At 41.2% G+C, this 13,605-nt stretch overlaps 2 protein-coding genes across 2 annotated transcripts in view; one reads left to right on the forward strand and one right to left on the reverse strand.

The window, feature by feature from the left end:
- Positions 1–416: 416 nt before the first annotated feature.
- LOC125289913 (fibrinogen alpha chain-like) lies at positions 417–2,713 on the reverse strand. Its single transcript, XM_048237020.1, has 6 exons — positions 2,603–2,713; positions 2,160–2,282; positions 1,711–1,894; positions 1,248–1,393; positions 650–1,062; positions 417–426 (listed from the first exon to the last, which is right to left on the reverse strand). The coding sequence occupies exons 1-6, from the start codon at positions 2,651–2,653 to the stop codon at positions 417–419; spliced, it is 927 nt and encodes a 308-aa protein (XP_048092977.1). The 5' UTR covers positions 2,654–2,713.
- Positions 2,714–6,902: 4,189 nt separating this feature from the next.
- lratb.1 (lecithin retinol acyltransferase b, tandem duplicate 1) overlaps positions 6,903–13,605 on the forward strand; it is a 29,060-nt gene continuing 22,357 nt past the window's right edge. The window contains exon 1 of the mRNA XM_048236018.1: positions 6,903–6,954. The gene's annotated coding sequence lies outside the window, so the exon portion shown is untranslated. The remainder of the gene's footprint in view (positions 6,955–13,605) is intronic.

The following is a 13,605-nucleotide window of genomic DNA, read 5'->3' on the forward strand; positions in this document are numbered from 1 at the left end:
CGTCACCATGGCCGGAGGCCGAACCCGTTTTGGTGCCGCTCAGCAGGCTCTTGGTTGAGCTCATGGTCTTGGATTCCATGGTTTTGGTGGAACCTGCGCTGGCAAACGGGGAAGACATGTCGTCAAACCCACTACCAAACCGCTTGAAGATATCGCCACCAAAGAAAGCATCAGCACCTCCCTGGGTCAAGGAGGTCTTGGAGTGGTCACCTCCTCCAATGGCATCGCAACCTTTCCCGGATAACACCTCCTCCACCCTCTCCACGGGCCCGTCTTTAGTGTGATGGGTGACTTTGCGAATGGTGCGGGTGCATTTCATAGTGTGGGTGGACGTGGACGTGTGGGAGGAAGATGATGCAGAGGAGTCGGGGGATGATGATGATGATGAGTGGGGGGATGATGATGAAGAAGAGGAGTCAGGGAATCCTGAAGAAGAAAAGTGGGAGGAAGATGATGAAGAGGAGTGGGGGAATGATGAAGATGATGATGATGATGAGTGGGGAAATGATGATGATGATGATGATGATGATGAGTGGGGGAATGATGATGATGATGAAGACGAGAAGTGGGAGGAAGATGATGAAGATGAGTGGGGGATGATGATGATGATGATGAGTGAGGTAATGATGATGATAAGTGGGGGGATGATGATGATGATGATGAGTGAGGAAATGATGATGATGATGAGTGGGGGGATGATGAAGATGATGAGTGGGGGTGTGATGATGAAGAGGCCGTAAGTGGTGACGTGCTCCCTCTGTGGGTGGTGCCCCCATCGCCCTGCAGTATGAGCTCAGCCTGGCCGACATCCGCGAAGTACTGCTTCTGCTCCTCCGCCTCGCTGCCCAGCCCAGACTTGTAGATGGACGGCACGGTCACCTCCTTCAGTACACGACTCTTCATCACCCGCAGGGAGCCCACTGACTCCACACTGTTGACCCGGATGGACTCCAGCTGGTCCAGCTGCTTGTCAATAGCCACATAGCTCTCCCGGTCCGCAGTGAACTTGGCGTACTCAGCACATGAGCCCTTGCAGCTGCGCAGCTTCATGTCGATGTCCACCTGTTAAAAATGGACAAATGCACATCAAGTTCGACTTTGGCTAATCTAACATTGTTAACATAAATTCTTAAATTTTCAACAACTATTTAAAATAAATAATATATTCTTAAGTACATGCCAAAATGCATAGCAGACTATCTAAACCATGAATTGAGAATCCATCAATGAACAATAGAAGACATTACCTCCAGCCTCTGCATCTCTATGACCTGTTCCCTGACCCGTGTCTTGAGGGCCTCCAGAATTCTCAGCTGGCGTTCGATCTTAATCTTGACCTCCACAATCCTCTTCCTCAAGGACTCCGCCAGTGACATGTACTTGTTGTCATCGCCTTGGAGGAGCGATAAAAGATAAATGTAACAGCTATACAAATTTGAAATCTGGGTGTGAAAGTCACAGTGTGTGTGTGTGTGTGTGTGTGTGTGCAACGGGGAAAAATGACTCACCGTTGGACAACATATTAAATATTGTGGCGTAGCAATACTTTTTGGACAAGAATTGCTAGCTTCTTGGTCACCTCTGTACACCCAAAAAATTAACTCACCATTTATTTGAACAATATCATTGCGCTATATCGTTGGTATGAAAGAATAACCCCTGTGTGTGTGTGTCTGTGTGTGTGTGTGTGTGTATGTGTTCCAATTTTACCTGAGCTGGTGGTGAGACGATCACGAAGGTAGTCATATGTCTGCTTGGATGACTGGTCGGTGGAGCGGTACTTCTGACGATACTGGTCAAGGAGTTGGCGAATCTTGTCGATCCTGGTCAGAAGATTGTGATCAGTTTTGTCCAGGAGGCCTTGGATCCGGCACCCAGATGGACATTTGGGGCCCTGGGTGATAGAAAAACAGACTCAGATTGGCATTTACAGTAATATTACTTTTTACTAACTACTTAATTTACAATGAATGATATAATGAATACAGGAAATCTAAATGACAGTGGCCAATTAAGTTTTGTAACGTTTGTGACTGTTTAGTTACCCGTATTTTGCGTAACACAGTGATTGATCGAATGTTTATCACTGGAATGTGGAAATGTATAAAAAAATGATAAAGGCTGTGCAACAGTTGAATAATATTTTATTGAGTGCCTACCCAGTCACCATCCGTGCACATTGGCCAGTCCTTCTCTGTTTTACATGTGTCAGACGCTTTGTAGCCATGCTCAACTGGGCGATTTCCACGAACACCTCCCCCAATGTCTTCAAACTCAGTAGCCTGGAAGAGAATGAGAAAGTTGTCCCATTCATTTCAATATGTGCTATCAGTAAATTTTACTAAAACATCCTTCAAATCATTAACACCTTCAGCTAAACAAACTTAATGTGACTGGCATTTATGTTTATGTTCAGCCTATTTGGCAGACACTTTTGTCCAAAGTGACCTACAGTACAGTATATGAACATTACATCAATTAAAAAAGAATCCTTTAATAGTTAAGCATTTAGAAACTAAATTATTGTGAATCATCAGGACAATAACTTGACAGTTTGAAAATGGACCTATCAAGAGATCAACTGCATGTAGGGATCACTTACCCAAGCTGCCACCAGTAGCATGCACAAGCAGAGGACTTGTTGGAGCTTCATTTTTCCTTCTCTGTTTCTATGCGTCAGATTCTGATCTTCTGTGTCTGCCCGTAGCTCTATTTCATATCCTATGAGTGACTAATCCTGACTGAGTCATTGTTTACCTTTTGTGACCAATCAAACTGTCTAATATTGTTGTCCTGACCTATTTAGGGTACACTCTGTGAACAGTGGGGATGCCAACTTCTGTGAATAGGGGAACGCCAACTTTTGTGGATGGGGGCACGCCAACTCTGTATGCGAGGGTGAACCCACACAAAGCAGCAAAACACATACCTTTTTAGCCTAGCCTTCTCTTAACCTTTAACCTTCTCGTCTTTTTACCTTGTTTCTTTTCAGCATTGTATTGTTTTATTGTTTTTCATGAATTTATTTATCTATGTATGAATGTGTATGCCAGTATGTAACATTGTTAACCTTTTTACCAGTATCGTTTTTACAAAAAAAGCATATTTTAGTATCCTCTATAATTTACCTTTTTAATCTTTAATTATGTTATAGTCATAGCCTATCTGTTTCTTTCTTTGTTTAAAAGGCTACTGCTCTATCATAATCTTTATTTGTCATAAAAGGTGTATGGGTGCCTTACTGATCTGTCAAATTTGCTGTCTCATTATGTACAATACATAATATGTTTAGTTTGCTTGTTTGTTTTTGTGTTGTGCTCTGTGCAGTTGTTAAGCATATTTCAATGCTATAGGCTACTGTGCATGACAGGCACTATACAAATAAAGATAGAATGTTTTCACAATGGCTGGATTGATGGGTCACTATGATCGGTGCACACAGGTAGGCTTGTAATTAATTAACTCAACTCAAATTGGGATAAAAGTCTTCACAATGTGACTCATGTTTATTTGGGGAGTTTCACAATCAGGGTAAACTATTAATGATTTGAATAATTATTTGCTGAGGGATAACAAAGAGTCATGGAAATATGAAAGAGACTGAAATACATACATACATATATATATCTATATATATCTATATATATATATATATATATATATATATATATATATATATATATATATATATATATATATATATATATATATATATATATATATATATATTAGGGTGGTCCTTATCAAGTCCATTTTTTTTTGCAAAATGTTAGTGTCTTAACCTCTTAATCTGTTATTTTTAACTTCAAAATTAGAAATATGCAAAAATTGAAAAATATATTTAGAGGTAAAAAAAATATATATATTTAGAGGTAGCTCAATCATGTGAAAGATTGCCTATGTGCTGTGCGGCGTTATTGTGATATGCAAGTAATATTAAAAGTTGCTGCAAATGAACATTTGCATTTATTTATTGAAATCAGAGCAACACTGACATGGCAACAATGACAATCTCAAAAAAATCATAACGTTTTCGACAATCCCTCATTTCTGATGCTCAGCAGCCAGTGTTGACTTTTTGCAGTCTGGATAGATCCGTCAGTGATCGTCCACCACATGAAGGAGAAACTGCAATTGTTCTTCAGAGTGTGAGATACCACTGTATTCTTGAATCAGAGCCACTCCTCTCTCGGCGTGATCATTGATCATTGTCCCAGAATTTGGAAATCTCCAAAATTGTAGCAGAAGAAGAGTCCAGAATCTAGCCTGGCGGGCCATCCTATATCATTGAAATGTATAGTCTGGAATCGACCCATTCACCTCGCTTAATCCAAGGGGCGGGCAGAGAATTGTCTTTCAAACTGCCTAGGCATGGAAAAGGCCAGCGCTACGACCATATCCGTATCCGGTCGGCAAATACATCCTTCTTCCAAAGGAATGACTTAAGTGCATTGTGTTGCTCAACTTTCAAAGAAAAGCACAAGTCCAACTCCTCCAAAGTTGACGCCAACGCCGATTCAAACAACCACTCTTCGTTCGCCATAGCCACCTTCCTTGTTGTTCACCGTCGTAGGACTGTCATCATCCTGTTAAGCCTGCCTTAAGACTCTCTAACAAAATAGAGCGCTGTGATTGGATGACGTCCACGGCGTCAGCCAATAGAAATTCCTATGGTTTGATACTAGACGTACAGGCTGAGCAAATTAATTTGCCGCAGCTAGGGTGCGTCTAGATTTCTAGGCTATCCAGAATCCAGAGAATCCAGAAAAATGGTTGCTGCACCGTCTCAGATTTTGCTCAAGGTTTGTCTACCTAATATTTAAGTCCCAAAACTAAGATCTGTAAGATATATTTTTGTTAAATCCCTATGTTTTCATACATTTTTTCACCCTTGCTTTTGTATGTTTACACTCTCATAAATATTGGTGGCCATGTTTGGGCATTAATATCTTGAAAAGTATTATTCTTCCTAACCTGCCCAAACTTCGTAGGGTGGAAAACAGACATGTTTTCGTATAATTGGACCATAAGTTTGAATTACATGCTCATTACTTTTATATAAGGCTCTAGATATGGAAAAAAGTGCAAAATTGGTAATATTGAGGGTCTTTTTTTGCATCCATATGGCACCAATCATTCATTTGTCTGCAAATACAATACTTTATTAATGTTGAGCCAATATTTGAGGTCTCTGCAACAAATAAGGATAACACAAGGTGTGATAGCATTTTTTGGTAATGTTCATAGGACTAAAATGGTATGTAGCTAGTAGGAACACTAGCTACATCATGTTTCCTTCAGGCAAAAATACACTTACTGTACTTGTAAATGTAAATCAGGTTTTTCGGCCAAGTATACTTGCTATACAAGGAATTTGGTCTCTGCATTTATCTCATCCGTGAATTAGTGAACACACAGAGCACACAGTGAACACACAGGTGAAGCACACTAACCCGGAGCAGTGAGCTGTCTTGCTACAAGGGGGCTCGGGGAGCACTGAGGGGTTAGGTGCCTTGCTCAAGGGCACTTCAGTCGTTCCTACTGGTTGGGGATCGAACCGGCAACCCTCCTAACCAGCCCTAACCAGTAGGCCACGACTGCCCTTGGTTACATTGTATACCTATGGGTTTTCATTCTTGGCCTTGGGGCAAAACGATGATGATTTTGACTCAATTCATTTATCTATGGTACAACATTGGCAATTTGGTACAACACTGGTACACTAATGCCCATACACTGAGCAACTTTCACAGATTTTCAAGTGCCTATTAGCTACCTCACATACCATTTTAATCCTATGAAAATGACCAAAAACAACATCTCCCCTTGTTTAATCCTTAAAATCTTCAAGCCTATGTAGAGTACCATTAATGAAATGTAGTGGAAAACATATGATTAATACCAAATACAAGAACAAGTTTACTATCCTTAAAGATGAACTGAACTGAAAGAATCAACATTGACAATGTGTTGATTATGACAATTAAAAATAAATGACACAAAAAAAACGTAGCCTTTTTTAAGCAACACCAAAATTGCGTTTGCTAGTGTTAGAACGCTGCCAGTTTCAATGACGTCACTGACATGGTAGGACCTGAGAAGTTCTATAGGCAACAACTGCAGCATATTATGTATAAACGAAAATTAGTCATTTTAATGAGCCTGTGAGGGACAGGCCTGTAGTGTCTTGACTACCACTAGATGGGTTTCAGGCTCCAGCTCAACCTTCAGTAGGATCATTTGGGTGAAAATGACTGTGTGGGCGCTGCCGGAGCATGGACACTGGAATCTATCTGTTGCAAAGCAGTGGCGAAACGTAGGGAAAATGTTCAAGGAAGCCAAAGTGACGGGAAAAATATGTTTATTTATGTATGTGTTTATTTCGGGGGGGGGGTATACATTTTGTGCAATGTACAACATAGATACATTTTGTGCGGCACAACATACTGTAGACCTAGCCTACAGGTCATGTAGAAAACTGGACGAGGGGCGCTTGAGACAGCAACACGCACGCTGTCTCTCTGTCTCCCTCCATCCCTCACACACACACACATTGCCTACTGTACATCCTCCACACAACTGCATACTCACTCACCACCACTACATTACTATGCGAAGGCTACGGTGATACAAATAAGCTATATAACACGCATTGTCAAGTCAATGTAGGCTAACGCAGTATGGACTAACGTTACTGGCACTCGTAACAGCAACTCACACGGGCTCTCTCTCTCCCTCGAAACTGCTAAAAACTTCGTTACCCCAAGTTGACCCCAGATACACGGAGGATACACGAGTTTGCCGTTTATTTTAGGCTAACGTTAGTGGAGAGTTTGCAGATTTTTACCTTGTGGATGTTGATATTGCCGAAGTCTCTTGGATAGCAGCACTTTTCTGAGTTAAACTCCCTCTCATCAACAATCTGCCCTGAGACGGTGAACAACTGGCTTCAGGGTGAGTAGAAAGGGACATTGGATTCTGTTTACAGACCCGCTGTGGTTTAGTTACCAGCTAGTAAAAGCATTATTATCGATCTGTGATATCGTCGGAGTCATGGTTTATACTCTCTATGGTCGGAGTGCTAGCTTGTGGAGTTTGACATAAGAGTATTTCCAAGGTGTTTAGCTGCTAGCCCTTTCCTAGGTTGGATCGTATGGTAGCCTATCTAACACTGGACCTCATCTGAGGCTACTTCGAGATATTATTCCAAAGGGGACAGATAGGCCACTGCACTTAAAACTTTAAAGATTGAACGAACCTTCCCGGACTTTGTAATTGCGACCAGTGACTGCATTGGGTGAACGAAGCCGAAGTTGAAACTTAGGCTCCATGGCACATAGACTGGGCTCAAGCCCTTCTATGAATTGAAAAAGACTACAAGCTGCCCCAACCGAAGTTTGCGATAAAGTAAGCAAGAAAAGGGTTTTTAAGTCAGGATATGGCAAGTCAATGGCATTTATTCGTCCAAAGTTACAGACCAGTTTCAATAGTGCACATCTTATCAATAGTTTGAATGTCGTGTGTGTTTCTGCTCATTGACAACAAACATAGCGTTCAGTATGATTCATGCCCAATTAATTTCCCCTGTTAAAGTGCCTTTGTTTCACTAGTTTGGTTTAATTTTGTATGAGATTTTGTGATGTAGGCTAGCCTATGATAAATGGCTTATGGCCAATATGTAACTCAGCTAGGCCTAATGTTATCATTATCTTCTATGGCTGCTATGCTAGTGAGTAGCTTACCATGCCAGTGACGTAGCCGATTGTTGAAATCCAACATGGCGGCGCCTGTGTAACAATAACACCACTTTCAACGTACAATTTTATCCCTTTCAATAAATTCAGCCATTTTAATCATTGTACCAATGAGAAGAAATAAAATACATCTGTTATATCACCTTTACTTCAAATTCCAGTTCAGTTCATCTTTAATGTCACACCGTTTGCACTTTCTTCCCAAATCTAGGGCCTTGTAGAAAGTCAATGAGCATGCCGTAAAACTTTTAATGGTTCGGTCATACTGAGAACATGTTTGTCTTCCACCCTACAAAGTTAGGGCTACTTATGAATAATACTTTTCATTATATTAATGCCCAAACATTGCTTATCAGACGATGTGATTTTCAGGCTGTAAAACTGAAGGAATTTTAGGGGCTGGAATATTATAAAGACATTTGAAGGAATTGAACAGAAATATTTTACAGGCTTTAGTTTTGGAACCCATTCTTGATATAGACTAGGTTTGAACTAAATCTGAGACGGTGCTGCAACAACCTTATCTGATTTTACACGGAATGACCCAGCTGTGTTTCTGGGCCATCAAGGTGTTGCAAGTGGGCTGCGAGAGGTAGCCTACATTGCGCAGCGAAGCGGCGGTCAAATAGGTTTAGTCAGATTTTTTTTCTTTCTTTTTTTTCTTTTTCGCATGTCCAAATTTCTGTCAAGGATTCCCGGGACACTGAAAGACCGGGGTACACGAAACTTGGTGGGCATGTAACCCCACATGGATAGCATGGAACCATCGTTTTTCGTTTTGATCTGTAGCCTGTAGTTTTTGTATGTTGATCTCAAGGGGCCATGTCAACCCATTCCACTCATTTCATGTATAGCGCCACCTAGTTAAACACAAAAAAGTAAAAATTAGGTGTTTTCATCACAATATCTCTGGCTGACATGGTCAAAACTGCACGAAATTGAAAGTGTATCATTATGACACCCTCCGAATGCATGCCAAGTTTTGTGAACTTTCGTTCATGGGGGGCCTTACAATAAAATAATTTATGTGTACCTTTAGTGTACACCAACAAGGATTCCCTGGACACTGAAAGACCGGGGTACACGAAACTTGGTGGGCATGTTACCCCACATGGATAGCATGGAACCATCGATTTTCGTTTTGATCTGTAGCCCCCCCGCTGGACTGGACCCCCCGAAAGGAGGGTAGGGCAGACACAGTTTTCTGTGAATATCTTGAGAACCGTAGGGCCTAGGATGACCAATTTTTTCCGTATGTTTGCCTCCAGGGGTCATGTAAACCCATTCCATGTGCACACATGTGCATAAACAGATACACACGCACACATTCACAGTAATCATATGTATGACACATACTCACACAGTAGACATATGTACGCATGCATGCACATGCACAAACACACATACGCAGGCAAACACACAAAACACACACACACACACACACACACACACACACACACACACACACACACCCACACACATAAACATACCGGTAAACGTGTACACGCACACATGCACACAATTCAAGAATTTCTCAGAATTATGAACAGACAAGATGGGGGTGGGGTTGTATAAAATTAATTTTACATGTGAAATCTATGAACTAATCATGTTTTGGTACTTGTTGTCTAGCAGATACCAGTGAGAATTGAGTGTGGATAATGCAATTTAGTGAGACAGTTAGAATCATATAGGCCTTTCAGCGTGATTTATTTTTCTGGAAAAAATGTGCTGGACTGGGCGGCGGTCATATTTTGTACCGCTCTGCAGTACATCTAGTTTTATCTTTTTTTATTTTACTTTTTTGTAATTGAATGCACTCTTAACAGTTTTTTCACCCTTAACATAAAGGGCCCTAATTTGGTGATCAGGAACGGATGGTCAGAGGCGCAAAGTTTATAGTCATTAAAGGTGTGGCCAGTCCACATTCACTAATTTAATGGCGGGATTTTGTGATCAAATGCTGGGGTTGTTGTTGTGTTTCTTAATCAGTCATGGGTGTGTTTTGGGCATAACATCCTTTAAACCAACTATTACCCCAATAATGTTAGAATAAAATTCCTAAGGAAATGTTTTCCTCCGGGAGTTGCTGCTTACATCTTGTGACAGTGCATCTTCAGCTGTGCTTTATATGCGCCTTTCGCAATAGACCAGGTTTTTCTTGGTCAGTGGTGTAATGATTTTTAGACGGTGTAAGGTAGCAGTTTTTGGATCATACCCCAGACCACACCTTATGTCGTTAATTGCCACACCCCTGGGCACAAGGGTTAATAAAAGTGGAGCTTATGGCTAAAAAATCCTTACTTTATTGATTGTAAGATAAGGATAAGCTTTGCGACATCTTGTGCCAGGTGGATAGGGCCCAGCGTTTCCAAAATCAATTTGATGGCACATAACCTCATAACATGACAAACAGCACTTCTGCTATTGTTTGAGCTGCACTCTGACTCGATTACTGACCTACTGTAGCAACTTTCTAGTTTTGGATAGGAAACTGCCCCCTTCTCCAGAAATCGAAATGCAAAAGAGCTGCTATGCTACAGGAATTCAAAGATCTTTTTCTACAGGCCGCTGTGGATGTATTCCTTCTATATTATATCTTGAGTTATTTTTATACTTAGTATGTCCAAAGCCATCATTTTTTCATACTTTTTTGTCCAAAGCCACTTAACCTTCATTAGTCTACATTTGAACCAAAGACTGAACAAAACACATTAGAGGCAGCAATCACTCCTTCCTTCAGTGCTCCCTGAGAAACTCCACACAGTGTTTTGTTATTGTTTGGGGGACTGGCTGCCCCTACTTTGTTTGTTTCCAGTTTACAGAACCAGGACTGTGTTTTTTAGTATTTTTATGTAGTGAGTTATTAAATCCTACACAAAGTCGTTTGACAAACAAGAAAGAAAAAATATACTTTAAGAAGAATATATAACGGAATAAGTTATAAGATGTAGATGTTATGACCACAATCCAGATTGTAGGAGGGCTAATATAGCCTATAAGACAGTCAGGAGCACAGCAGACAAAGTGATAAGATGGTAGGGGCTGAGAGAGACAGGCTCATGCTGAAAAGTCCATTTCTCCCCTCCCCTTTTGTGTGGAGTTGAAGAGTTGGATGGCCCTGGGTACAAAGGACCTCCTCAACCTGTCTTTTGAGCATGACAGTGATAGAAGTCTGCCACTGAACATGCTCCTCTGTTTAATGAACGTGCTTTGTTTAATGAACGTGCTCTGCAGTTGTTGTAAGTGACTCCAGCTCGATACCCACAACAGCCAGCTTTCCTTACCAGCCTGCTCAGACACTCAGCATCTCTCTTCTTGATTCTGCCTCCCCAGCACACCACAGAATAAAAATGACACTGGCAATGACTGACTGATAAAACATCCAGAGGAGTTCACTGCAGACATTGAATGACCGCAGCCTCCTTTGCCCTTTCCAATACGCATCTGTGTTGGCTGCTGACCAGTCCAGTTTATTGTCCATGTGTACCCCCAGGTACTTATATGTGCTGACCACCTCCACATTGACCCCTTCAATGGAGACTGGTAGCATATGTGGCTAAGATCTCCTGAAATCTACCACCAACTCCTTGGTCTTTGTTGCGTTCAGCTGCAGATGGTTGAGCCTGCACCATTTCACAAAGTCGTTCACCTTTCGTTTCACACAGGTTCCTGTACTCATCCTCCTGTCCATCCTTGATACACCCCACAATTGCAGTATCATCCGAAAACTTCTGCATGTGGCATGACTCAGAGTTGTAGCTGAAGTCAGACGTGTACAGGGTGAACAGGAACGGTGAAAGTACAGTCCCCTAAGGCGCTCCGGTGCTGCTGATAACAGTCTCTGAGAAGCAGTCCTTCAGCCTGACGAGCTGTGGTCTCTCCGTCAGATAGTCTGTTATCCAGGATACCAGGTGAGCATCAACCCCCATCTGCACAAGTCTGTCTCTCAATCTGACAGGCTGAATGGTGTGAAAGGTGCTAGAGAAATCAAAGAACATGATTCTCACAGCACTTTCCCCCTTGTCCAGATGAGATTGCACTCTGTGCAGTAGGTATATGATGGTATCTTCAACGCCCACCTTCTCTGGTATGCAAACTGGAGCCGGTACTATAACCATGACCTTTGAGCGCATAACCTTGAGTACCTAATAGCTGATGTTCATTTTAACTCCAGCATATTCCTTCAAGTAATGGCGGCCTTGCATTGTACGATTTTGGTCTGTTTTTACAGTCGGCGACTAAATTTCCAAAGTCGGACAGAAATCATGGGAGTTGTACTGGAATTGCGGCGCGCTCTCATCAACTAGATCGTTAAGTGTAAGGTGCCAATCTTAGCAGTTTTAAGTCAGTCGGAGTCAGTCTTTTTCTAGTTTTGCCGTTACGACAATATCAAACATGTCTGATATCGCAAGTCTTTCTAGTCGTGGCTCATGCAAATAGTGACGTGAACAATATAAAAACCAATAGTGACCTCTCTCCAACACCAACCAGGAAGGGCACAAGTAGGCGACAGCTGTAGCAAGAGACCTGATGAAACCCATGAATATGATCATTTGTTATTTTGTTTCTTATACATCATTAGTCGGCTATTCCACGTGACCAGAACAACTCTGTATCGGTTAGGGATGTCACGCAATACGGAGCTAAATTTGTCTCAATAATATTTGTATATGCACAGAGGGGGATCCACAAATATTTCTTGATTTGCATGATATCTACAAATAAGAAAATCAAATTTGTAACTCGTATATTGATTTTTACAAATATAGATGTGCATTTGTAAATAAAATGCCATTAGTAAAACCGAAAATTTGTGAAATGTGATTCTGCATTTGTGGATCACCAGCACACGCATTCTTCGCTTTCCAAAGTTATGAGTTTTTGAGATATTCTTCACATGAAAGTCACACAAATCCACACGTAAATAGGCCTACTTTAATTCACCGGCACATAGAAATCGAAATCCAGTAGATGGCGACATCCACAAATATTTATTGACTTGCATTCGTGTTTTGATATCCACAAATAATAAAAAAAAATCATATTTGTAACTTGTAAATTGTTTTTCACAATTGTAGATGTGTATTTGTAAATTAATTGGCATTTGTAAAACTGAAAATTGCCTTTGTGAAATCTAATTTTGCATTTGTGGATGACCAGCACACACAATTTTCGTTTTCGATTTTGGATTTGTGGATCAGCATTGTGGATCACGTATTTTTGAGACAAACTGCGGCAGAAAAGCCACCCAGATCCACAAGTAGCCTGCTGACACTTTCTAATCCAGTAGATGGCATTGTTGTTCTATGGGACTCATAACACACAGAGCTATAGCGAACCTATTTCTTAAATCTAACAAGTTATGCCTTTTACAACAAGCTTTTTGATGGAAAAGTGGTGTTTAATTTCCATAATCTTTGTTTAGTAGGCTAAACGCATAAAACCGTCAGTTTGCAAGCGAAATCAAGAATTACGATCTTTGAGTTTGTTTATAGTTACCTAGCATCCAAAACCAACAAAAAGGGTCATGCTCCCACGCTTGCTTGACAGTGCAATACCAGGCGCGGCAATGTCCAAGACATTAGTCTCCTCACTGTAACTCAGAATGGCAAAATGAGTTTAAATGTTGTCATGTTGTGTTTTGGCCTGATGCACCACTCCACCTATCTACTAATCACAAATTCAGTAGTGTTTCGGCATCCGGGTTGCCAGCTCTGCCAGTCAGGGGGGAGGGGGAGGGGATACAGCGCTCTACAGTAATTTGAAAGTGATTGCAGTACCAGTTTTGGCCACAATCTTACATACGGTTCCTTTAAGTCTGATATTTTATTATTCTTTATCAAAGTTT

This window comes from Alosa alosa, chromosome 24 (genome assembly GCF_017589495.1).
Source record: "Alosa alosa isolate M-15738 ecotype Scorff River chromosome 24, AALO_Geno_1.1, whole genome shotgun sequence".
Classification (NCBI taxonomy): Eukaryota; Metazoa; Chordata; class Actinopteri; order Clupeiformes; family Clupeidae; genus Alosa; species Alosa alosa.